This window comes from Neodiprion lecontei, chromosome 4, assembly GCF_021901455.1.
Source record: "Neodiprion lecontei isolate iyNeoLeco1 chromosome 4, iyNeoLeco1.1, whole genome shotgun sequence".
NCBI classification, from domain to species: domain Eukaryota; kingdom Metazoa; phylum Arthropoda; class Insecta; order Hymenoptera; family Diprionidae; genus Neodiprion; species Neodiprion lecontei.
In genome coordinates this window covers 4,877,298-4,902,749 of record NC_060263.1, presented here as the reverse complement: position 1 = coordinate 4,902,749, position 25,452 = coordinate 4,877,298, and the positions used below count along the sequence as shown (strand labels likewise).

At 38.3% G+C, this 25,452-nt stretch overlaps 2 protein-coding genes and 1 long non-coding RNA gene across 3 annotated transcripts in view; 2 read left to right on the top strand and 1 right to left on the bottom strand.

Annotated features, from left to right (window-relative positions):
• Nucleotides 1-25,452, bottom strand: part of LOC124294146 — a 162,878-nt gene that overhangs the window by 56,317 nt on the left and 81,109 nt on the right. Inside the window, exon 4 of the long non-coding RNA XR_006904034.1 lies at nucleotides 13,752-13,874. This is a non-coding gene — a long non-coding RNA (uncharacterized LOC124294146). The remainder of the gene's footprint in view (nucleotides 1-13,751; nucleotides 13,875-25,452) is intronic.
• Nucleotides 1,774-4,361, top strand: LOC124294145 (hyphally regulated cell wall protein 3-like). The gene is made up of 2 exons (XM_046738246.1): nucleotides 1,774-1,849; nucleotides 2,008-4,361. Exons 1-2 carry the CDS (start codon nucleotides 1,784-1,786, stop codon nucleotides 4,231-4,233), a joined length of 2,292 nt encoding a protein of 763 aa, XP_046594202.1. The 5' UTR covers nucleotides 1,774-1,783; the 3' UTR covers nucleotides 4,234-4,361.
• Nucleotides 15,379-16,036, top strand: LOC107221988 (serine protease inhibitor 2-like). Its single transcript, XM_015661181.2, has 3 exons — nucleotides 15,379-15,533; nucleotides 15,650-15,756; nucleotides 15,838-16,036. Exons 1-3 carry the CDS (start codon nucleotides 15,476-15,478, stop codon nucleotides 15,937-15,939), a joined length of 267 nt encoding a protein of 88 aa, XP_015516667.2. The 5' UTR covers nucleotides 15,379-15,475; the 3' UTR covers nucleotides 15,940-16,036.

The window sequence follows — 25,452 nt, the reverse complement described above, 5'->3', positions numbered from 1 at the left end:
TGTTTGCCAAGGGCCCGCCTTCCCGGTTCGTCGGCCATATTGGTCCTCAATTAAACAAATGCCGGACTCGAGAGTGGACGGACCCCCGTATATGCTCTCTTCGGTTTTAAAGGCAACGGACCAGGGGATGATGCCGTCGGTGGGCGAAAGCACACGTGTCGCGATCGGCTCCGCGTGTTACATTCGAGGGTGTCCGTGCCTCGTGCTCCCTCAACCTTGAGCTCGTGTGTGCAGCCAGTGTCGAAACGATGTACGCGCTGTTTGAATTGATCATTTTTTACACACCGCTGAAACATCTAATTGAATCAAGGCTCTCCCGCCTGTGGAAGCGAGCCACCCTCCTCGTTTTGTGCCCGTTGTCTGCAGCAGCGCGAAGGTGCCTTTTCGATTTCACGTTTCCTTAACCACCGTTCGTTACCCTGAATTTCCGTTGATTATTAATTTGCCAAGTTTTTTCTCTCTCTCTCACTCTCTCTTTTTTTTGGTTTCTTTCTCGACACGGTTTTGCGCGTCACTTTTTCATACATTTCACACTCGCTCTACAAATTTTGGCGAAAAAATGTAGCCTACAGGTTGTTTTGTTGAGCTTTGACCTGTACGTACAAAAACCTGCATACGTCCGACGAGAAACAATGTAATGTACGATATTTGCACGCCGTTACAATGTGTCATGGAGAATATTGTGCTACAACTTAATCCCAGTTTTAAATCAATAAACAATTTTTAGTTTTCCGAAGAGGACCCCCCTTCAGAGTCGAAATGTAAAATTTGACTTCCCCTCTTCATTGTGACCTTGGAGACCGAGAAAATTTTACACATAATCCAAGATAAAGTCGAGAAATTTATCAATACATGTATAATGTTGTGGTAATCAATCGGTAAGGTGAGATTTAGTTTAGTTTGAACCTACGTAGGAAAACCTCGACACGTTCAATGACAGATTAATGCGCGCCATTTGTATGCAGTATAAATATGTCACAAGCTTAAGAGATAACAAAAATATTATCAATGACGACATTTAGAAAGATAGGCATGTGGATATAGCTGAATAAATATTTAAAATGCCTTGACGCAGTTTATCGGATTGTCGACACGTGGTCAAGGGAATTCAATAAATACCGCGTTATTCCTTTAAATTTTACCAGATACAAGTATCGTACCTTATCGGTTCAAAATGAAAGGAACTCTATTTGCTTCTGCTGTCGTGGCACTACTTTTTCTTCTTCGTAAGTACAACTTTCTAGTGTTCGTAAAAATTAAATTTTCCACGATATCCGTGTTCCTTTGTTCTACCTGCACTTGCGCTTATTTATCCTAAATTTCCTGGAACATGAAGGTAGATTCAAACATGTATGTATTGCTGCATCAACCACTATTATTTTTTTAAAAATACAAATTTTCCCCACGAAAATTTTTACTACTACGAAATTTTAGGCAAATTTTAACATTTCGTATTATTTCGTAAGAAATTTTTACTCAAAAAATACAACTTTTCATGAAAATTCGCAAGTCTTTATGAGAAACTATGCATATTTACAATTTATCGTACAAAATTGTAGATGTCCCAAATTCCATAAAAATTCGTAGAAAATCGTAGAAATTATTTTCTCCAGGATTGCTTTATTTTTTCGGAGAACTTTTTATTTTAAAATGAATGAAGTTACATTATATGCTTGTGTCCACCTACAGCTTTACCGCAGATTAACGGTGATAAAAATTCTCATTTTTAATTAACTATTTTTCAGCTTCGTGCTCCGCTACTGAAACCAAATGTGGAGCTCATATGACGACTACTAATTGCGCACCATGTAGTCCGATTTGTAACGTTAAAACCAGAGCGTGTCCGGATGTGAGTTTGATTGTGTTTGATTATCTTTTTCTCGTAATGGACTAAATTTCCAAAAAACTAAATTACGTTGCTCGATGACACAGATAATGTTGATAGTGGGTTACGATATTTTGATGGTGTAATTTTTACAACAATCATTTCTTTCATGATTTTTATAGTATTGCGTAGAAGGGGGAAGCTTCTGCATATGCGAATCTGGATACTACCTCCCGTACGAAAACAGCACTTACTGCGTTTCGAAAAGCTCTTGTCCTACGTGTGGGGATGCTGCGTCAGAATCACAGTCACAATCAGAATCAGAATCAAATTCAGAATCAACCGCAGGACCAGAATCGAAAACAGAATCAGAATCTGAAACAAAATCGGAGTCGGAATCCAAATCAGGACCAGAATCAACCGCTAAATCAGAATCGGAATCAGAATCAAATTCAGAATCAACCGCAGGACCAGAATCGAAAACAGAATCAGAATCTGAAACGGAATCGGAATCGGAATCCAAATCAGGACCAGAATCAACCGGTAAATCAGAATCGGAATCAGAATCAAATTCAGAATCAACCGCAGGACCAGAATCGAAAACAGAATCAGAATCTGAAACGGAATCGGAATCGGAATCCAAATCAGGACCAGAATCAACCGGTAAATCAGAATCGGAATCAGAATCAAATTCAGAATCAACCGCAGGACCAGAATCGAAAACAGAATCAGAATCTGAAACGGAATCGGAATCGGAATCCAAATCAGGACCAGAATCAACCGGTAAATCAGAATCGGAATCAGAATCAAATTCAGAATCAACCGCAGGACCAGAATCGAAAACAGAATCAGAATCTGAAACGGAATCGGAATCGGAATCCAAATCAGGACCAGAATCAACCGGTAAATCAGAATCGGAATCAGAATCAAATTCAGAATCAACCGCAGGACCAGAATCGAAAACAGAATCAGAATCTGAAACGGAATCGGAATCGGAATCCGAATCAGGACCAGAATCAACCGGTAAATCAGAATCGGAATCAGGATCAAATTCAGAATCAACCGCAGGACCAGAAACGAAATCAGGATCAAAAGACAAATCAGAATCAAATGCTGGATCAGAAGCGAAAAAAGGATCAAAATCTGAAAGAAAATCGGAGTCGGAATCCAAATCAGGACCAGAATCAACCGGTACATCAGAATCGGAATCAGAATCAAATTCAGAATCAACCGCAGGACCAGAAACGAAATCAGGATCAAAAGACAAATCAGAATCAAATGCTGGATCAGAAGGATCAAAAGACAAATCAGAATCAACTTGTGATTCAGAATCGAAATCAGGATCAAAAGGAAAATCAGAATCAAATAGTGGAACAAATTCAAAATCAGACACAACCGGACCGTCAAAATCAATTGACGATGCAAAATCAACATTAGAATCAAAAGTAAAATCAAATGATGGATCAAAATCGAAATCAGACACAACTGGACCGTCAAAATCAATTGATGATACAAAATCAACATTAGAATCAAAAGTAAATTCAATTGACGATGCAAAATCAACATTAGAATCAAAAGTAAACTCAATTGACGATGCAAAATCAACATTAGAATCAAAAGTAAACTCAATTGACGATGCAAAATCAACATTAGAATCAAAAGTAAACTCAATTGACGATACAAAATCAACATTAGAATCAAAAGTAAACTCAATTGACGATACAAAATCAACATTAGAATCAAAAGTAAACTCAATCGACGATGCAAAATCAACATTAGAATCAAAAGTAAACTCAATTGACGATACAAAATCAACATTAGAATCAAAAGTAAAATCAAATGACGGATCAGATTCGAAATCAAAAACAACCGAACCGTCAAAATCAAATGATGGATCAGATTCGAAATCAGGAACAACGGAACCATCAAAATCAATTGACGATTCAAAATCAACATTAGAATCAAAAGTAAACTCAATCGACGATGTAAAATCAACATTGGAATCAAAAGAAAACTCAATTGACGATACAAAATCAACATTAGAATCAAAAGTAAAATCAAATGACGGATCAGATTCGAAATCAGAAACAACCGAACCGTCAAAATCAAATGATGGATCAGATTCGAAATCAGGAACAACGGAACCATCAAAATCAACTGACGATTCAAAATCAAAATTAGAATCAAAAGGAAAATCAGAATCAAATGATGGATCAGATTCGAAATCAGGAACAACGGAACCATCAAAATCAACTGACGATTCAAAATCAAAATTAGAATCAAAAGGAAAATCAGAATCAAATGATGGATCAGATTCGAAATCAGAAGCAACAGAACCATCAAAATCAATCGACGATTCAAAATCCGAATTAGAATCAAATGCTGAATCAGAGTTGAAATTAATATAAACAGTGAAATCAGAATCCGTATATGAATCAGCGGCAAAATTGGAGTCGGCATCCGAAACAGAATCAACTTCTGAATCAGGATGAAAATCCGAGCCATCATACCTACCAACAAATCCTACAATAAGTATATAATATAAAATTTTGTACTAACTACGGTCAAAGGGCCAATGTAACGTTTATTCTCAAAATAAATAACACATTTTTATGTACAAATCAAAGACGAAACACGTCGCAAATAATTTCCAAAGAAAAAGCTGTTCCACGCTCGCGAAAGAAATTTGGCAAACATTCGGTATTCCGATGAAGCAGGGTAAGTAGACCTGGTATATCTACGGCCCCGTAAATTCCGTCCAAGCTCTTGGTTCTCCAACGGATTGCATTACCTCCCTCAAATATTTGATCAGTCCTCTCTCTCTCTCTCTCTCTCTCTCTCTCTCTCCCTTCCTTTTTCGAGTCAAGCTGTTTGACTTACCAATTGTTTAGCCGCATCTCGTCGCTCGGGAATTACCTAAACGCCGGACCCGACGGACTCGTTTACGATGGCGATTCCGGACTACCTGCAGCTACCGCCCAGACTAAAGTCAGCAGTCTGGAGACTTGCGATTTGCGGTGAGCGTCGGTTCCGACGATTGCTCAAAGCCGGCATCCGATACAGACTTCAGTTCGGAAAGCGAACCGCACTCGGCTCGATAAAACTGGAAAGACGAATTTTTCTTTTCTCTGTCATCGTCGATGTTTCAGCGAGTCCATCTCCTCTAGGACGGTCCTTATTTGGGATTCGGAAAAATTTTCGTTGAGACACGCCCCAGATCTGTACTAAATCATTAAAAATAAATCTGTGAAAAGTTTGAAGCATCTGAGTCAACTGGAACACGTGTCCCTAAGCTCCGAAAGTTTTAAATGTAAAATACATGTAGTTTTTATAACCGCAGTTATTTTATATCGTACGACTTTGGTATAAATTAAGGGACCGTTTTGAAACTTGGCAGTGCTGCTGCTTATAATCATAGAAACAAACCCAGAAAATTTCAAAATTTTATCATAATTTCATAATATATCTCTCTATATATATATATAGAGAGACAGAGAATTGTTGCTTGTAATGATAGGAACAAACCCTGATAATTTCCAAATTTTATAACTATTTTTCCCTGATATATATATATATATTTCTGCCAAGTTTCAAATCGGTCTCTTAATTTACGCCAAAACGATACAAAACGAAATAACTGATTATAAAAACTACATGTATTTTACATCAAAAACTCACAGAGCTTATTGTTCGAAGCATAAAACTTTACACAGATTTTTTTAAAAAACATTTTGATACAGATCCGGGTGTCGTCCCAATGAAAATTTTTCCAACCCCCAAATAAAGACCACCCTAATGTCCTCCCACGAAGGTGAAAATAACTCTTCTACACCAGCAGTTTGTAGAATAATTAGAAACTCTGTGACTTCCCCTCGAAAATCCGAACTTCATCCAAACGACATTCCGCAGCTGAGACAAAGTCTCTTATTATCTCGGTGATTGACTCGAAGCTAGGCGCATCCGCCTCTCGTTCCGTCTCTTCATCCCCTTCTTCTTCCTCCCGTATTCGTTGTTCCGCGGCATGAAGAGGGGGAAAATTTTACCACGAGTAAAATCGTCGCGGAATAATCATCAGGGGAAAACAAACAGATGAATAAATACGGATCAGATTGCCACAGGGAAGAATCGAGTCAACCTGTCAAATCCTTCCGTATTTAAGTTTCTAACCCTTGAATCCTCTCGACTTCCACCACACTTTCACCCCGCTAGCAAAACGGAATTATTCCACTGCACGTAACGATTCATTCATAACCAGCCAGACGACAGGGGCTCGTTGTATTAATTTTTGCAAAAATTTAGCCAGCGAATTCATAGACCAGTGTCATCATCGGCTAATGATTTTCCGGCTTAACTGTTGCGAATTGTCTTTGCAATTCGGGCTCCGCGCGGCAATCTTATCGCCTCGCACCCCGTCGATGTGGAATTATTCGAAGGCGACGAGACGAGACGAGACACAGTAGTAATTACGAATTGATTAAAGTTTTCCAGATAATATAATGGGCTCGTTAATAGATGGATAACGAGCTATCCCTGACGGCGAAAACTGACTTTCCTCCGAAATTGCAGCAGCGTTTAGGTAGTTCGTGTAGTAAATTGATCGAAAACTCCAATCCCGTCTTGTATAAACACTTCCGAATTACAGAGAAACAAATTGTTTCTGCAGTTATAAAGATGTTTAGCAAAAAACACTGCTGAGAGTTAGTCTGCGAAACGAATTTATACAAATGGAAAATTTTTAAGCAACGAATTTCATCTAAAACCTGACCAACGATACGATTTTGGGATTAAAGCAGTGCAAAAAAAAAAAGAAAAAAGTATAATAAATAAATCAGAACAATAATCCGATTCTTCTGAAGTTACGTAGAACTGAACTTTCTTTCTTTGAATTTATTGTTTCGGAACGTATTTAATTCCAGTTTTACATATCAAGCCTCGCTCAAACGATCAATTCCATTTCGTTTGAAATAAACATAAAAGCTTCCGTCGCGAAAATTGAATCACGATAAAAAAAAAAAAAAATCTATAATTTCGACCCCATAAAAAGAGAAACAAGCAAAAACTGCGAACGTGCTAAGAAACCTTGGTCGAAGCAGAGGGACACAAAGGGAAAGAATTTAGCGTCCGAGTCCGCGAAGCTTAACGATCCGAACTTCTGTTCGAACTATCGCGTTAAAAGTCGCTAATAGGCAATTTCGTCTACGGCGTTCAGCGTCCGCGGGTTAATTTGGTGGGAAATAAGTTTCCCCATGAGCAGAGGGAAGGCTCGGTTTTCCCCATTTTCACCGTCGGCACGAACGCTGATTGGACGAAGGATCGGGTCAGTGGGCCAGCTTCCTGATCGCCGAGTTTAGGGCTCGTCCTCGTCGACAAAACCGGGGCTGCGTGGAGAAACTCGGGGAGGAAATTCGGACGAATACGATGCCACCCCCCCCCCCCCCCCCCCCCCCCTTCACCTCCCTCTGTGTCTCTCTCTCTCTTCGCCAATTGAGTTTTCCGCTGTCACCGACTGACGACGCTGCCGGATGGCTCGGGGCGGGTGAGGGAGAAGAGAAAGGGAGGAAGGATACCTCCTGAGGGAGAGGATCCCGCCGATGAATAGGAGGCGAGACAATGGGGAACGTCGAGATTGCATGCCGAGTTTTCCGAGTAATTAAGCCTCCGCATTTCTCTATATATCCCGCCTTTCCGCCCCCCCCGCCCCCCCCCCCCTCCCCCCCACCGTTGTATTATTGTAAAGCTTTATTTTTACTTCGTAGGTACAGCAAATGCCACGGGGATGACGTTTCCCATTGTGCACGATTTGCAGCGTCGTATATTGCTTAGCTACTGTTATACATATGTATATGTATACGAACCCTCGAGGACATATCTACCGCACGTGTAATTTTCAGCGAAATTTTCGTCAAGGATCTTTTTCGTCGTGTACTTCAACTATTGTCCGTGACGTGTAGTCCAAGATTAGACGACTTGTTTTTAAAAATTATTTATAACCCCAGTCACTTACGCCTAGATGGAAACTTCCACGTTGCTTACACGGAGTCATCCAACGTTACGTTGTGCACGAAATTCTGAGACGAGATTTAACAATTCAGAAATAGACTCCGATCTTAATTTTAGCAAAACAAAGAAAAAAAAAAAGAAAAAAACGAGTAAAAGTCATTCCTCATTTTACTTGCACAAAAAACCCTGATTCAAGCGCGCTGACTCCTATTTAACATTTTTATTCCCACAATCGATTCGCGGTAGTTGCTGAAAATTTTCAACAATCGCAAAATGAAACCAAAGTCGTTCCCGTTTCTCTTCAGAGGCGGTATAAGAGTTTCTGAAGGAATTTAAAGGGGTCAGTAACGGAGTTAGATCCCCATTGCCAATTCCGATTAACCCGCTGACCTGAAAATTGTAATCAAGCTAATATTAGATTAAACGATCGTTAGCCTCTATCAGGGGGTTCGTATTTTGAATCAAATTACCAGCCCGAGGGATAGAACACGGAGACAATTACGACTTCGGTGTATCAATGACGCGTGTGCGGACATGACTTTAGGCCAAAGGAGAAAAAAAAAACTCGACGTGTCTATTGGCGCGAATTGCAAAATCGGTATATAAGAATTATCACTTTTATTTTCGACCAATTTAACGATTAGTGTAAAAAAAATGATAATTACAGGTGAAAAGCGCGGGAATGATTGCAAAATAAGAAAGAAAGAAAGAAATGATAAAACAATCTTGTTATATTTCTACGTAATATTTTGATCTGCAGAAAATTAAGTGAGCGAAAAATGATACATGTATTTCAAGTGAAATGCGACGTGCGTTGTAATTGCGAATGGAATATTCATTTCGCGGTTCGTACGGGTGTTTAATATTTATGCAGCTAAGCGCGCAAAGTATGGAATCCAGTTTCTAAGGAGGGAATAATCGCATCGAGAGGATACGTCGTTTCCGCGGACGAAACTTAATTGATAAGTTAATTTGGTCGCGCTTACATGTATTAGTTACATTACATTAATTCCGGGTGAATGGAAAGCTTCGGGAGGGGGAATAAAGGTGGGTGGAAACTTGGTCCCGGTTTCGCTAAGTGACCAATAATATATTGCGTTTGACCGCGGGAAACTCAATTTGGAGAAAACAGGGGAGGGGAGGCGCCGCGTCTGAGGAAACCCGAAAGAAAAATACTGATTCTCGCAAGCGGACCAAATAGCATTTAGGCTAAAAGCAAACGCGGATTCGGAAGCAGTCCGAATTGATCACAAGGGCTTACGCTGACAAAGTGGACGCGACTCTCCTCCTCCTTCCATTCCGCACTTTGTCTCGGACTTTGTCTCTTCAGCCCTAGGAGAGAGTGAGAGAGAGAGAGAGAGAGAGAGAGAGGAATTTCCTAGGATTTCACGGGATAATTGCCTGGCTTCGTATGGTCGTCTTCAATTAATGCTCATAATTCCATTATTGCCTTCAGTATCGTCCGGAAACTCGGGGCTAAACATCTCTTCCTATTCAACGAGCCGACATGATATTTTGTCCGATGGTCGGCCGTCCCAAAATTTCCCTCCGCTCGTTTAAGGACCGTGGGAAATTTCCTCGATGGATTTTTGTCAAATTTTATCGAGGCTTTGACCGACTCCGAATTATGTATGAACGGAGTAAGAGTGGTTAAAGTTCTGCAATCGCGAGTAATTTTCAAAATATGGATCGTTGAATACCAATTTTTTCCACCGTGAACGCAATCGTGAAACTGCATATAATTGCATAAAGATACGTCGGCGGGATAATTATACGGTAAAATTGTTATCGTGCATACGCGTAATAAAGATAGAAATTCAAATGTTGATGCCGGATATGCAATTTGGCAAATATATGTATTTCAGCCTTGCCGTATAAGATACGAGAAGTATAAAAACTCGATGCAGGTATGTAAATGAAAATTGTCATCAGACGTTAAGCAGAGTTTGAAAAACCCTGGAAGGTAAACATGCTGAAGTTGACAGCTACGGTGCTTTTACTAGTTTCAATGACGTTCACATTTTCGGGTAAGCGAATAGATATTCGATTACGATTCATAATTTTTCAAGTAAAAACCGCCTCACTCCAATTTTTACCAACTGTTTGCGGCCTGCAATAATTATTGCTAAAATTAAACATCGTAAAGACAGTCATTGTTATTTTATTAATCGAATGATAATATTTCCAGACGCGCAAAGGTCGGGATGTAAAAATGGCACCGTGTTCACGATGTGCGGAACGTGTGAAAGAACCTGCGACACTCTCGATACAGTTTGTACAATGGTTCGTGAATTTTGCCACGAAACGATAAATTGTTCCTTCGAATCTTCGAGCTAAAAACATCCTGCGCATGATATTGTTCCAATTTTCAGGAATGTCGAATAGGTTGTTACTGTCCTCAGAATTACGTACGGAATAACGAGGGCGAATGCATTCCGATCACGGAATGTTGAAAACCCACGGCAGAAAAAATAATGAACTCGAAAATTGATGATCCAATGTGAAAGATTTACCAATTTACTGTACTTCAATCGTATTGATTAAAATACCAAATCGGTGATATTCCGATTACAACTGCTACATGTTGCATATATATATATATATATATATATAACACAAGTATTATTATCGCAAGAAATTCATCTGGCCTCAAAAAAGCAAGTAATTAAGAAACAAATTAACATAAATGAAAATAAAATGTAACAATTCGCTACTAACAAATCTCGATTTTCCTCAATGTCGGTTAAACAAACCGAAGAAATCGTTAGGGTGAATAAGAAACCACAAATGGGGGAAAAACAAAACAAATCGATATGTTTTACCTGATGTTTCGTTTCTCTCTTGTTATAATTCAAAATAAAAATATCGCCAGCCATACAATTTTCAATATGGATGAGTCACATCGTTACGTGCAATGCATGTATACAGTAAAAATATGCGCGACTAGAGTCGCGATCTTCACGAACACGTCTTTCGGTATGGTAACTTTTGTGGGACGTTTAAACAATCAAGTGTTGACACAGCTGGTGTCACGTGATCAACGGCTGGCCATTTTACCAGAGAAAATACCGATATGGAAACGTATATAAATGATCGTGCCTGGTGCAGCATTCGTGTGTGATGTCCGTCTAGTTCGGGGTACTAAGCAACATGTTCAAGTTTACGGTGTTCTTCTTAGTCGCGTTGACGACGTTCGTATTGGCGGGTAAGATATCGTTTCACCTGTTACTTCTTATCCCTTATCCCTATAGGCACTAGTGGCAGCGAATTTCAACCTTTTTTGATACCGGAATCGCGAACTGCTCATGCTCCTCGTTGTTTTGCAAAGTTTTTATCCAAGTTTGCATAAATTTTCGTTCGATGTCGAGGTCGAAACGGTGCGTCGTTCTTTCGAAAAATATTATAAACATCTATCAATTGTAACGAGACTGTTTTTACACAATTGATTATTGTTGAAGGAGAAATTGATAATTGATAACAAACTTTTCAGATGCACAATGCAACGAAACGTGCGCCAATTATGGCGCCGAATGCAGAACTTGCGGTACGTGCAACGCTACCTGCCTCAACCCAAACCCTATTTGTTCCCAGGTTAGTAAGAGTGAAATTGTTATGGTACGAATATTTCACTTTGCGATCGATCATACAAAATGGCTGATTGTAATTTTCCTTATTTTCAGGTATGCAGAGTAGGTTGTTTCTGCCCTACGGGTATGGTTTATAATTCTTATGGCTACTGCGTTAATCCTTCGGAATGTTGACTTGCGAAATAGTCGACGGAAATTGTTGTACAGAGAATATAATCGAGAAATTTTTACGTCCAAAATATGTACCGCGTTAAAATTGTGATAAATTGTATCGATGAATAAAAAAGAACCAACAATCAATCTAGTCATTCAATATCAAATTTAAACGAAGAAACATTTGCGGCTCCCGCTACTTTCGATTTTTATTTGAAAGTTGCTTGTTCGACGCTGTAATGTTTCCAGAAATAATATTTCAACGATGGTCAGTTTATGGGGGGTTTAACAGAGGCATATAAGTACTGCACTGGAAAAGGAAACTACAGAGACAATAACAGACCATCAAAGTCAAGATGATTACGTTGGCGTTGATAGAATCTGCACTTTTTACAGGTTTTTATAGTCACCTTCCTTGTCAGATGAAATACAAAATCAAGTAAGTGCGATTATGGATACTACCAAGTCAGCCAAAGCTTCAACGATACTTTCGACCCGAGAAGTGAGGGTTCTCCACAACACTGAGGAATCATAATTCAATGTGCCCGATGTACCCTTGTAACTAAAATATATAACGTCTCATATTTTGTAGGAAAATATTATTACCGCCAACGCATTGTTGACGGTAGATCGTGGTAGACGATCATATAAACAGTGTTGCAATTGTCCGAAACTACCTCGATAGGTGTACAAGTCCAGTAAAGACAAACGCGGCATAACAAAAATATGTTCGTTTGCCGATAAAGCCTGTTGATTCAGACGTGTCAAGTGTTCTCTTTTCATCCAAAAATGTATGTAAACCTCACAGAAGTCGAAAAATTGTCAAAACCGAAGCGAATCGAAGTCGAGATGATGGCATCAACGTTCCTTATTCCTATCATCGCGGGGATCTTTCTGATAGCCACCGGTAAGTCAACTGCGTGCTAACATCGAAACTTCAATCTCACAATTATCAGCAATACCACTTCGTACCGTTCTGAATATCTTGGGAGCATAAGTCATTCCAAAAATTGGAATACAATTTTTTCAATTCTTGTTCAATCTGCAGTTGTAAAACCTGCGGATGCCAAAGCATGTGCACCATTATGTGGACCTCATTCAACGCCATCAAACTGCTCACCGTGCAATGAGAGTTGCGATGAAACTAAGACGGCTTGTCCGCTGGTAAGTGTTACTGAAATTGGTATTCTACGATTGGTTCGAAACATATCCCCTCTATCCGGGTTGAAGTTTTTTTCATGAAAATCATCGTGAAGATTGCAAATTGAACTCCGACACTTGCACTAATTGCCACGGAATATAAATCGTTCTTAATCGGTATCACTGTTTTTTTTTGTTTTTTCTTACAGTTATGCTCCGCAAAGCCCATGTACTGTAGCTGTGATTCTGGATTCTGCCGAAACAGCAAAGGTGATTGCGTGAAGAAACCGGCAAAGTGCGATTGAGCACGATAATCGACCATGCATGCAGTAGACTTCCATGATGTAAAATGAATTACGAATTCAGCGGAAGCGATGTCTATGTTCAAATCTACAAGAATTTTTTTGCATGCAACTATTCGGTTTATATAAGCCGCTGATTGTGTTTATTAAAATTATGTTATACTGACGGATGTGTTTTTTACTGTTATATGGATGTTGATGCGATAATCTGACCTTGTGTGATGAGATAAAAGTGCAATTTGCGAAAATATAGGGTGTTCTTATCACTACCGCATCACTCGGAATAATACGCTGAAAACCTATTTAACCAGAGTGAATAACACTTCTTATGGTTACGTTCAATCGACTGCTGTCCATGTTGACGAGAATGTAAAGGTTGACAATTAAAATACGTGCCTATAGGTCAACCAATAAGTGATATTGTGTTTTTAGAAATAACACGATATGAGCAAGAATCCTCGAATAAAAGTGACACTGGGCAACGCTTTCCTGAAGTTACTAAATAAGGTGGAGAACGAAAACTATGTGAATAAACATATGTTTCGGTTATTTTCGTACAAATCACAATACTATAAAGCTAAGATATTTATGTCCGTAGAGTAATTGGATTTACTCACGATTTTCAAATTGAATAATAGTCATCGATGACAACGGAATTATTAAATCGCATGGGTGAAATAACAAAGTGAAAAATTTCAACGTGGATAACAATCTCGGAAATTTAAGTTGCAAATTATTACTTACTTTGCTGCCACGGACTTTCGATGATCACCGATTCAGTTTGCAATTTCAAATACGAAATCTTCGAGCCATGTCTTTTTCCATGTAAGCCTGATGGAATTCGTCCTGTGAGATGTGCGATCAAGTCTGCAACATAGAAGTAAAATTCACTGTTAGATTTGCTAGAAACTCGTTGTATTTCACGATCGTATCTTATCTTTTTAGGCGGTAAAAACGTGCTTATAGCATAAGGGGCTGGTGCAATATATGCCAAACACTTACGACACTGGAAAGTGTCGTAAAAAATAATACTTAGTGAAGGTTAAAAGATTTCGAAAACTAAGACGCCCACGCAATTATCCATCATTGGAAAAAATGGCTGTGATATTATGTTTAGACTTTATGACACTCGGTGCATGTGCAAAAAGTCAAGTAATCGTGAATACGTGTCGGCGAAATAAATATTTTTATGCGACTGACGTCACTGTAGTTCCAACAATGACAGTACTGTTCTTTATAAAAGAGACTGTCGACACCAACAGAGCTGTCTATAAACGGCGTTAGCTCAGGAACTGCTCATTTCACGCATCGATATCAGGATGAAACCAGTGTCAGCATTCTTGGTCTTAATTGCGGGTGTTCTGACAATTTTTGTCCGTGAGTATCTGATCTAAATCCAGGAAAATCTCGTTGATAATAGAATCATGATCGTTCGATCACGTGTGGTGCAATTATTACGGAATGCCTGTTTGTAAATTACCATCTGCAGTTGGGGCCCAGAGTCAATCTGAGTGCGGGTCCGGAATGTACGCCAGGAACTGTACACCTTGTAATGTAGTATGTGGTGGATTTGGCGGAGATTGCAAAGGCGTAAGTTTTCATCAACTTACATTTTCAACGATTGGTTGGTCGAATAAGCGATGTGAAAATGATTTTTTTTACTCTTTTTGTTTTTATAGAAATTTCAGAACATGGATCATCCGTTTCTGTATTATAGGCAACACACTTCTTTGCATAAATTTCATTAAGTAACGATCGCACCCAACGCTCTTAATGCATCTTAAAGAGCGTGTGCAAGATTATGAGTTTCTTTTTACACATCATTGTGATGATCGTGATTTTGGGTTTCAGTCCTGCGGCAGCCAGGATATATACTGCCAGTGTGACTCTGGGTATGTTCTTCCCTACGAAAACGCAAACTGCTGCGTACCGAGAGATAATTGCTCTACTGCGACATGCTGAAGATATCGATGGTGTTTCGGAACTCAATGAGCATGTAAAAACTACTTAGGATTAACTACGTTATTCTGATAACTGGGATATAGCTTTTGAGAACAATAAACATGCACTAGAAAAATATAACAATTTGAACTGCTTTGAAGTCCTTTGATATAAGTCTCATGCCTAAACGGCGAATCAATGGGTCAATCTCTGTAAATATCGGAGTGTTGGTAAACATGCTGCTTGTAACATGATTTAATCCATGGCAACATCTGTAACTCATGGCACAGTTGCAGAAAATTGATGACCAACAATCGAATCCACAAATCTTTACCCCTGAATTTTATAACGAACATTTATGAATCCCCACTCTCACGAAAGTGTCCCTGAAAGCTGCGCGTTCGACGTTATCGTGTTAGCAAAATAATAATATGTTGACATTCTACGACCAGCGTTTGAAAGAAGCATATAAGTAGTACGCTAGAACCGGTAAAACACAGTGACATTAAAATCGTCCCCGAGTCAAGATGGCTACATTAGCTTTGCTGGTGTCTGCAGTCACGGGTTTGCTCCTAATACTCCTGTGTAAGTTTTCCATTCACTTGATTCTTTTACCAAATGTTAAACACTTACGATACCTCGGACGAATGGAACTCAAAACCGTTATCGATTCAAGTACGTAATTCAAGTTTGATTCGCAGTGACGAAAAACACCGAGGCTGCTGTTAGTTGCGGACCTAACTCTAGCCTTTCCAATTGTACGACGTGCAACGAGCTTTGTAGCGGACGGGTGAGGCCTTGCGCAGAGGTATAATTGTCGTTATAAATAAAGATTTCGTTGACTTAACAAGAGTATACGTTCAACACTTGCATTCATTTTTGTTCAAAGGTTTGCTCTGACCAATACGTCGCTTGCAAGTGCGATCTTGGATACTACCAAGTCAGTCAAAGTAACGTTACTTGCGTCTCGGAGAGCGAGTGTCCTTCCTAACGCTCACGAAGTATGTATCGTGTGTTCCTGATACGTGGATTTACAGCTGAAACAATGTATTGTACTTTTTAATAAAATCGCTTTCGCTGTATTGTTATACCACGATATTCGTCATTCATGAGAGAGGAGAACGTGCGATGGAAGGTGTTGTCTCCCGAATTTTTATCTTCCAATTTATTTTATTACGGTTATTTATTTATTTGGTTCGTTGCGAGAAGTCTTGTTAATTTATCGTAAGATAAATTGGCGGTTTGTTTAAGATGTTTCCTTTTTAGTTCTGTCGATTTCTGAAATCTCCAGCTGGTTAAATCCTGGTCTTTAGTTCTCTGGAAGACGTAACCTTTTAGATGAACTAAAGTTGCCAGAATTTCTCTGATGAACTTTGACGACAGAGGTGAAACGACTTAAATTGAATAATGAATTGAAATAAACTTTTCCAGTTGACTTGATGATACCAACTATATGAAATTCGTAAATAACTTTATTTATTATTCACAAAACGTCGCAATTTCTACAACATCCTTTATCGAATGCCTCCTCTCCTCCCTTTTCACAAAGATCCCGTGAAAAGAGCGCTGTTTATTAAACTTGAACTTATTTTCTACCAATGAAACATTTAAAAATAGCTCTAAGTTAACTTGGAACTAATTTACGAACTATAAATCAATGAACAAGCCCTTCCTACACAAACGTCGAGTTGGCCAAAGTTATTAAAATTATCTCATACTCGTCAGTACATTTCTGAATAATATTCTTGTAAAGCGATTGTCTGATCTCGTATGAAAAAGTAAAAATGTAACTTGCTGAAAAATTCCACGTTTTGATAAACACATAGGCCGATAATTTTTTATTTAAGCAAAAATATGCTTTGTCAGATTTTACGTGCTTTGAGAAGAGACGAAAGATGAGTGAAAACCCGAGAATATCAGTGACAGTCTTGATTGCAGTTAGTAAGAGAACGAAACAATGTGAACATAGATTCAGCTTATTTTCATGCGGTTTGCAAGGACGCGAAGATATTTGTATCTATCTTGTAATTGCATTTACTCATCAATGATGCATCGAATAATCATCTATTTGAATAAAAGTATTTAATCAGACATGTTTATGCGATTCCTAATTGGTGTTTCAGAAAAACACAGAAATATTTTGAAAGTAAATATCGAACGATAACAAATATGCTTCAGTCACCGAGTTGCATTTGCAACTGTACACCTTACAAGCGGAAAAAATAACCGTAGTATTATCTTAAAGTTATGTCGCAGTCTTTGCATATCGGTGAAGTAAAAAGCCACAATAAACATGTTTTGTTGGTTTGGTGCCGATACTGTCTTGACTATTTCCATATATTTCTAAAGGAGCAGCCGCCGTCAACGAAGCCATATTAATCCGCGTCAGCCGAGAAAGCGCCTACTTTCCACATCGATACCAAAATGAAAGCATCGTCGACAGTCTCGGTCTTTGTTGCACAGGTTCTGCTGATTATCGCGAGTGAGTGTCTGATCAAAATACAGTGAAATTTCTATACCAAATGCTGATCCATAAATTCTCACCCACAGTAGGTGCCCAGGATGAAGGTCATTGCGGGCCCGGAATGAATCCTGTGAACTGTACATCGTGCGAACCACCTTGCGGTATAATGCCAGGAGCTTGCGAGGCGGTAATTTTTGTCCAATTCGAATTTTCAAACCTCAATTTGCCAAACGAGTGGTAAAAGAAAATGTGCAGATTTTCGTTGCTGAAAATGTCAGGGTACGAACTGTCCGTGTATGAATACGAGGAATTCCACGCGAACCCAACCAGCGTCTGACCCACACTATTTTTTATTTTGTTCCAAATTTTTCTGCAATTGTCCCAACTCCGAAACAGTACCCTGAATTTTTTCACATTTTTTATTCAATCGTTCAATTATTCATAAATATTGAGAGTGATTTTAAAATTCTAAAAAACTGTATTTTCTTTTCCAATCATTTCAATATCGGAACATTGCTAGACAGGTTCCATTATGGAGCGATTTTGTTTGTCTATTTTTTTGGCACATCCAACTTTTTTCCATCAACTTCAGAATAATATCGGTCTAAAAATTTTCTAACTGATCGTGAAAAATAGAAGTTTTAAGAATTTTCAGACCGTTTAAACAATGTTTTAGTTCATCGAAAAAATTGACAGTGCTAAAAAAACATAGAAATAGAAATCGACCGATCATGAGCCCGATCTTGAAATAATTGGGAAAGAAAATACATTTTTTGAGAATTTAAAAAAAAATCCTTTTCAAAGACACTCTCAATATTTACAAATACTTAACCGATTGAATAAAGAGTCTGCGGAAATTCCGGGTAATGTTTCAGAGTTGAGACAGTTGCAGAAAAAAATGCGAATGAAATGAAAAATGTTGAGGGTCAGACGTTGGTTGGGTTTGCATAGGATTCCTCACACGTAACAAACTTTTCTATGTACATAAAATTCTTTTACACTCTTTAAGCATATGTCGAAGAATTTACACCGGAGTTCGAATCACTTTCGAACATTATTTAACTGACGGTGATTACCGGTTTCAGGAATGCTCAAACGAGACTATATACTGCAGGTGTGACTTTGGGCTCATTGCTCCGTACCAAAACGCGCCATGCTGCGTCGCGAATTGCTCGATTACGACCTGCTGAAGATATCGACGAGGATTCGAGTCTCGAGGACGACGTGAAATCAGCGAGTGGAATTATTTCTACTGTACCTAATATCTAGTTTTTGTTATTAATAAATTTGGAAGAAAAAAAAGTGACTCCCGTCTAACAGCAGCCTGTAGAATTGAACCACTTTGAAGTCCTTTAATATCGCGAATGGAGGCGTATAGTTTAATACAAGCCTAACCGGCGAATTAATCGCATGACTGAATATCTTTATTAATTAAGGATGCGGTTAATAACTTGGCTGGATCGCACTCGTCCCCCACCCCATCCATCCGCAAGACTCTAACTTTGAAAACTGGGGCTCGTCATATTAAAGCAATTTGTCGTTAACAGAATTTAACGCCACTTGACGTTCGCGCAGGCAGGTGTATTCGTGTAATGCCCACACCATCCATATCTCGTTATTATTATATGCGCCAAGCAGGCATCCTCGATGAAGAATTTTGATATTCGAATTAAGCAAATCCCTGAATTATTAAAAAGAAACAATAAACCTGCTTTCTAATCTGCAGACGGAATCTCCCTGAGTGTAATAAATTCTTTGCAGCTAGATTGTATGTATGAGGCGTTCCTTGCCAAACCGATCTATCTTTCACCATCTTTCACAGAAAAACCGTGTCTAAGATTTTTGGACCACGAATCTGATTTTTACTGCTCCCAAAAACATGAACACCCAATTTTCGATTGGTTTCAAATTTTTCTCACTAACTCTTTGTCACGATTCTTTAGCCTGTAGATTTCAAACCGCAAGCTTGTCCACTTCCATCTTAGTATTAAAAACTATCGTTTTTCAACAAAGAATCGATGAGAAAAATTTAAAACCAATCTTAAACAAATTCATTTTATAATTATTACAAGTCATAATACGTAATATATGTAATTCCACTTTAAAGGCACCCTTTTTTTCAGCAAAAGTTAATTTGCAAACGGTTGAAAATTAATTAAACGACATGATTTTATATTTTGTGACACATATAGTATTTTCGCTGTTAATCTCTGAAAAAAAATGAGTTTTTACATATTTTAAACTGGAACTTTGAATAACTTTTGAAATAGTTGAGTTATCAAAAAATCATAACAGACCTTTTTTGCAGAGCATTGAATTTCCCACATAAATATGTATCAGACATTTGTGTACACTGTTCCGCTACTGAGTTATAAAATTCAGAAATAACCAAAATTATTTTCACCTGTTAATTAAATGGAAAGTTGAATGTCGCGTTCAGAAACCACTAAATATTAATATTAAGGACTCAAATTATAGCAGGCGTCTCATTTCTCATTCCCATACAAATATTAAACGCGAGACTTTGAAGAGACAAAGAAATGGTCAATTTTTATCTACCACCCTGACATTATATACGCGTGTGTGCGTGCGCGTGTGTCACATACGCTCAGTTTGACGACGATCGAATTAATGGAACAGCCGGATAATCTCCTCGTCCCAGCTTCTCCTTCGCGGACAAAGAATCGTAGGTATAAGTAATTCCGTGCAATGCCGCGCGTCGTGACTTGATATTCAATATGTGTAGGCACTTTAAGGATATTGTAGAAATAAACAGAAATAAAAAGGAAATAAACGAGGATATTCGACGCCCCGTGCCGATCGTTTCGACAAGCTGTTGCCCGGCGACCATTCGTGGCATCTGAGCATTCCTACGGTGATAACCATACAAAGAACGATTCTTTCCACACACTCTAAGAGACGAGTCGAGATGCGGACTCGTGTTAGTGGGATCGCATGCCTTCATTCTTGGGAATGAATATCGACGGGAATAAGCAAGCCGGCATTTTTCCCCGCGCAAATATATCTTTTGTATTTTCCTTTATCTTGAGACGGCGCAATTTCGTTTGATTAAAAATTTTCCGCCAATATTGAGACGGGTGAAAATCTCCTGCTTAACCCTTTCAGTCACCTTTTGTCGTCTTTTCTGTTCTTAATTTTTTTTTTTTGTCATTGTTTTTATATTCCATGAAAGATACTTAAACTTTGGTACGATTAGGATTTTTTCTGGATATATAATTGTTTATAATTGTTATGAATGAACGTATGCATAAAAGATAAAACGTATTTTCGTGAATTTAATTCGTTAACAGAGAAATTTGATGACAATCGTACACTAAAGAACGCTTGGAATTCATTTGTTGAAAAACAGAGATCTCAGAATGACCATTATAATAATAATATATAGATTTAGAAAAATTCGAAGCACAGGGGTGGTTTTCACCCTCCTCAAGGGTGGATACAGATAGTATTAAGGGTTGCACCTATTCTCGGCCTAAAATCGTACTGCCTCGAAATAAATATCTATATATACAAATCTCATTCAATAACACTGTCTAAAACAATGTTGATAATTCAACCCGTTTTCAGCCCATTTTAGGGGTTGTTTTTAGTTTTATTAAAATCTTGACATCAGATTTGCATTCTGCGTCGAGAAATACATAGGTAACGCATAATTGCATTTTCGTAGAAAAAAAAAAAAACAAAAAAAAAATCGACTGAATTGCGTGATTGAAAGGGGGTTAAAAAAGAAACTCAATGTAGTTGTTTCCAATTAAAAGTTCACCGTCAAAAGTGGCTTTCGAAAAAAGCTCCAAAAATAGGTTGTACGCGTATTTTCAAAAAGAGTTGTTACCATCGTCGGTATATTTTTGATAAAAGTGTTTTGTTTTCTGAACCGTGCTCTAAACTCGTTATTTAATCACTTATTTATTTACCCTCTCGTCAATGCTTCCCGGAGGGGAGTCTCGCTAATGATTTTAATTGTCCACCTCAGGGCTGTTTCGAATTTCTTTAACTCGACGCCTCGCGGTGACGGCGGGGAGGCGAGCTTAAGGACTCGTGTTCAAAAAGGACAATATTACTCAATTTACAGCCAGAAATTAGAATCCAGCTGAGGACTTCGCGCCGTTGTTTAAAGCTCTGAGGAGGTTCGTAAAATTTGTTGGAGAGCGAGTTGATTTTCACAGAGAGATAAATAAGAAAATAAACAAAAAATTGCACTCTATCAGGAAGAATCAATTTATTGAAAGCTTGAAAGATTGGCTGAGATTGACATCTTCTAGGATAATTCGAATTCTGTATAAATGAATCATCTATAATATAAAATCAGCCGAGATGAAATTTTTAACAAATTTTACGCGTATAATGATTTTATTACAATTAAGAATCGGTTTATAAATTACAGCTATGATAATTCTAGGAATTCGGGGAAAAAAAAATTGGGCAACGAAAAGCTAATTGTAGAGAAGAATTAAAAAACTTTCCAAGTGCTATTTCTTTCCTACCGACGTATTTGAACGATAAATAACTACACGGGGAAGTGAAAAGATTTTTCTTTCCTTTTTAAAAATTCATTCTTTTGCAGGCAATTTCAGCCTCTTTCAATTACACTGTTCAATTGAATCAATACTTTCCTAATTGAGAAACGGAACTGCTGCAGTTGCGAGATATGGTTGAATTAGTAATTGAACAGCGACGGCCACTAAGCTGAAAAATAATCGATGCATTTTGATAATTTATAGTTTCATTAAAAATATTTTTCAATTTCATGTGAAAATATTCATTAATCTTTCACTTATTATATCAAACAGGCGTACTTAGTTACTAAGCCAATGATAATAATTAATACTTCAATCACTTAAATTAATATTGCAATGCGTCGTTCATCGGAGTAAGAAACAAAAATCGATTGTGAGGAAAAATAATCGATTATACTCTATTCGTATAAATTACCAACGTGTGTCTGTGTGTATCGATGATGCCCATGAATGATATCGAAATAGATAAGAATATGAAAAAAATATGAATAAATAAAAAATACCAACAAAGGGCGCAGAGTAGGCGAAAAAGGTAAATCGAAGCTTTGTTTTTGAACGTTGGGTTTATCTACGTGTGTGTGTGTATATATATATATATATATATACGTATGTATACATATATGCGTGTGTGTGTGTGTGTGTGTGTATACATTATGTATCGGATCGTTTCTGCGGGAGAGCGAAATGATCCGACGGTCCGGTTGCTTCCCGTTTCAAACAAAACTGTTATCAGAGAGGATGAGAAGAGAGCCGGCAAAATTCGGAGCATATTTGGGTCCCGGTTTCCGGCCGAGTGCCTCTGTGTGCTCGTCCGATAAAATAGAGCGGCCACCGGGCAAAGACAATGCACCTTTTGAAGTGGACCCCGAGGGGCCGAAGTCGATAGAAAGGGCATCCTTTCACGTTGCCTGGTTACTATTACGTACGCACACATACACACTGTATCGCAACGTGACTACGACGTCCCCTCAACGGAGCTCAATTAAATTCCTACTTTATCGGAATTAAGCCGTACGCACACACGTCGGATTCTCTTTTCCTCGAATAACATTTTCACAAATAATAATTACGCGGACCCTTGTCGCGGGATCATTTTCACTAAATGTAATTGGACGGAAGGCAACGACGATGTCGATATTAAAAAAAAAAAAAAAAAAAAATTAAATAAAAATACGTTCTTTAATCGATGAGAGATGCAAAATTCTTTGCCAACTTTTTTTCGATCTACGTTGTACAGAAGCATCGAGTCCTTGAGACGATTAAATTTTTATTCAATTACGCGTCAACGAACCTGCTGAGAATTTAGACAGAACAAAGTCATTTCATTCGGTTTGAAGTTTAATTTTCATTTTAAAAGATTGATGTTAATTGCACTAAATTTTGTCAACTAAAAGTGTATAGATGTATTTTTTTTTTAGATAAAAAAAATTTCATCTATTCGAGTAAAGTTTGCATGATTTATACCAATATACCAATGTCGTTTATATTTTCTACTAAAAATGTAACAGATTTTACTCTGCGCAAAATGATTTTCACCATATGTTACCGAAGTAAATTCTGCATTTTACAAAAAAAAAAATCTGCTATTTTATTCCAAACGGACTCACTGTGCGCCTTTTGAGCCGCAGTAAACGCGCGTAAAAAGTGTGCGGCTTGCGGATAATCAAGGCGTGAAAGAGCCGCATCGACAAGCGATCGGAGAATTGACGGTTGCTCCAACAATTGTCAGGATAATTTATCCGGATGTGAGCAGGTGTATGAATTTAACAAAAAAAAAAAAAAAAAAAAACGAAGGCGAAATTAGAAATTTTATCGAAACCTGAATCTTGGCTGCGAAAATGATAAGCCTGCGACTACTTTTACCGTGGGTAATAATTCGAAGTGATAGAAGAACGTCGTAAAGTAAAATATAACGTATTTAAGTATAACGAACGGTTTTATATTGCGGCAAAATATACGACGATATGCAAATCGACGTTTTTGCAATGTTACGCGCGCTCTAACCTGTGGATTGAAATACGATCGGCGAGGCTTTTATTCTCTATCGTTTTTCCCACCACGTCCGAGGATGCGAAAATTTTATGCAACATCTTCCCCGAGAGTAGGTGCGGTAATAATTCGGTGCTAAATTAACCCCGGGATTTTTACGCCCGCACGTAGGGAAGCGATTAACTTGATGAAAGAGGCGTTTTAGTGTGGGGAAATACTTGGGCTTCCTCTGGATCTTTGCACTTGCAACTGCCTGACGAAAGTGCGAGTGGTTAACAGTTTACTACCGTAGGATCATGCCGGCGCCCACCAAATTTTAATCCACTTTGAATAACGAGATCGCCGTTTCCCGCCGTAAATACACTAAAACCGTAAAGCAGTCTTGCATACCGAATCGGCTCTGAACTTTCGATGGTCTTTCTCTTTTCCTATCCGTTCAACAAATCATTGAAAATCTTTTCTTTCCAACAGTATACAAACAAATCGATTGAAATAAAAATTGAAAATTAAAGGAATAATTCATTTTCGAGAAAGTTAAATTAGTTATTTGACTCGGTGATTACAAATCTGAAATCGGATCTAAAAATTCAACATGGCGGATGATAATTTCAAAATCTAACGAATTAGGAGAAAAAACTCTGTCCGGGGTCTGAAATCAGGTTGTGAAAATCCAGTACAACGATTCGAATCAGTGACTACAAAAACTCCTGCATAGTGATTTCTGACTGCATTCGTTGAAATTTGAAATTTTTGTCCGCCGTATTGGATCCGCCATCTTGAATTTTTTAAATCTGATTTTAGGTTCGTAATCAGCGATCCAAAAAACCCTGGAATACCAACCATCTTGTTGTAAAAGTTGACTCGGCACAATAACGTGTCGCACAAAGTATTAAATAAATATAAAGAAACGAGATCTGCAGCTGTTGCAAAGAAAGAAAGTAAGAAATGAAGAAAGAGAAATTCGAGTCTCGGTTCGGGACCGTAAAACGTTTTACGACGGTATCCATCGGAAATTAATTGAAGAGATAGGCAAGCCCTCTTGTTTCGATTCTCCACTGCCGATGAAACGCGTTATACGTATAAATGTAATCGTAAAGCGAGTCCAAAACGCGGAGCTGAGCCGATCTTGCCGAAGCTTTGATAAAAACATCCGTGTTCGCTGTTTCAGAAAAATTCCGATGCTGATAAAATTCTATTACAATAGAGAATCAAGGAGGAAAATACCGTGTGAAAATGCGTGCGGAAGGAGATAATAATAACGCGATTCGATTTACTTACCTGAGGTGTCGCAACGTTCATTACAGCGTGTAATCACGGCGTCAGCAATTCGTTCCGCCACATAACGTGTGTAAATAATGAGTTGAAAATTTATCTATTTTCATTTTATTACCGTCCTTTGCACAGTCGGCCAAGCCTAGATCGTATTTTGCACCATGTTTCACTGTTTCACCTTCGGTCAACAAGCGCGTTGCGATTTATGCACGAGAAATTATCAGCTTCGTTTCGCATACCG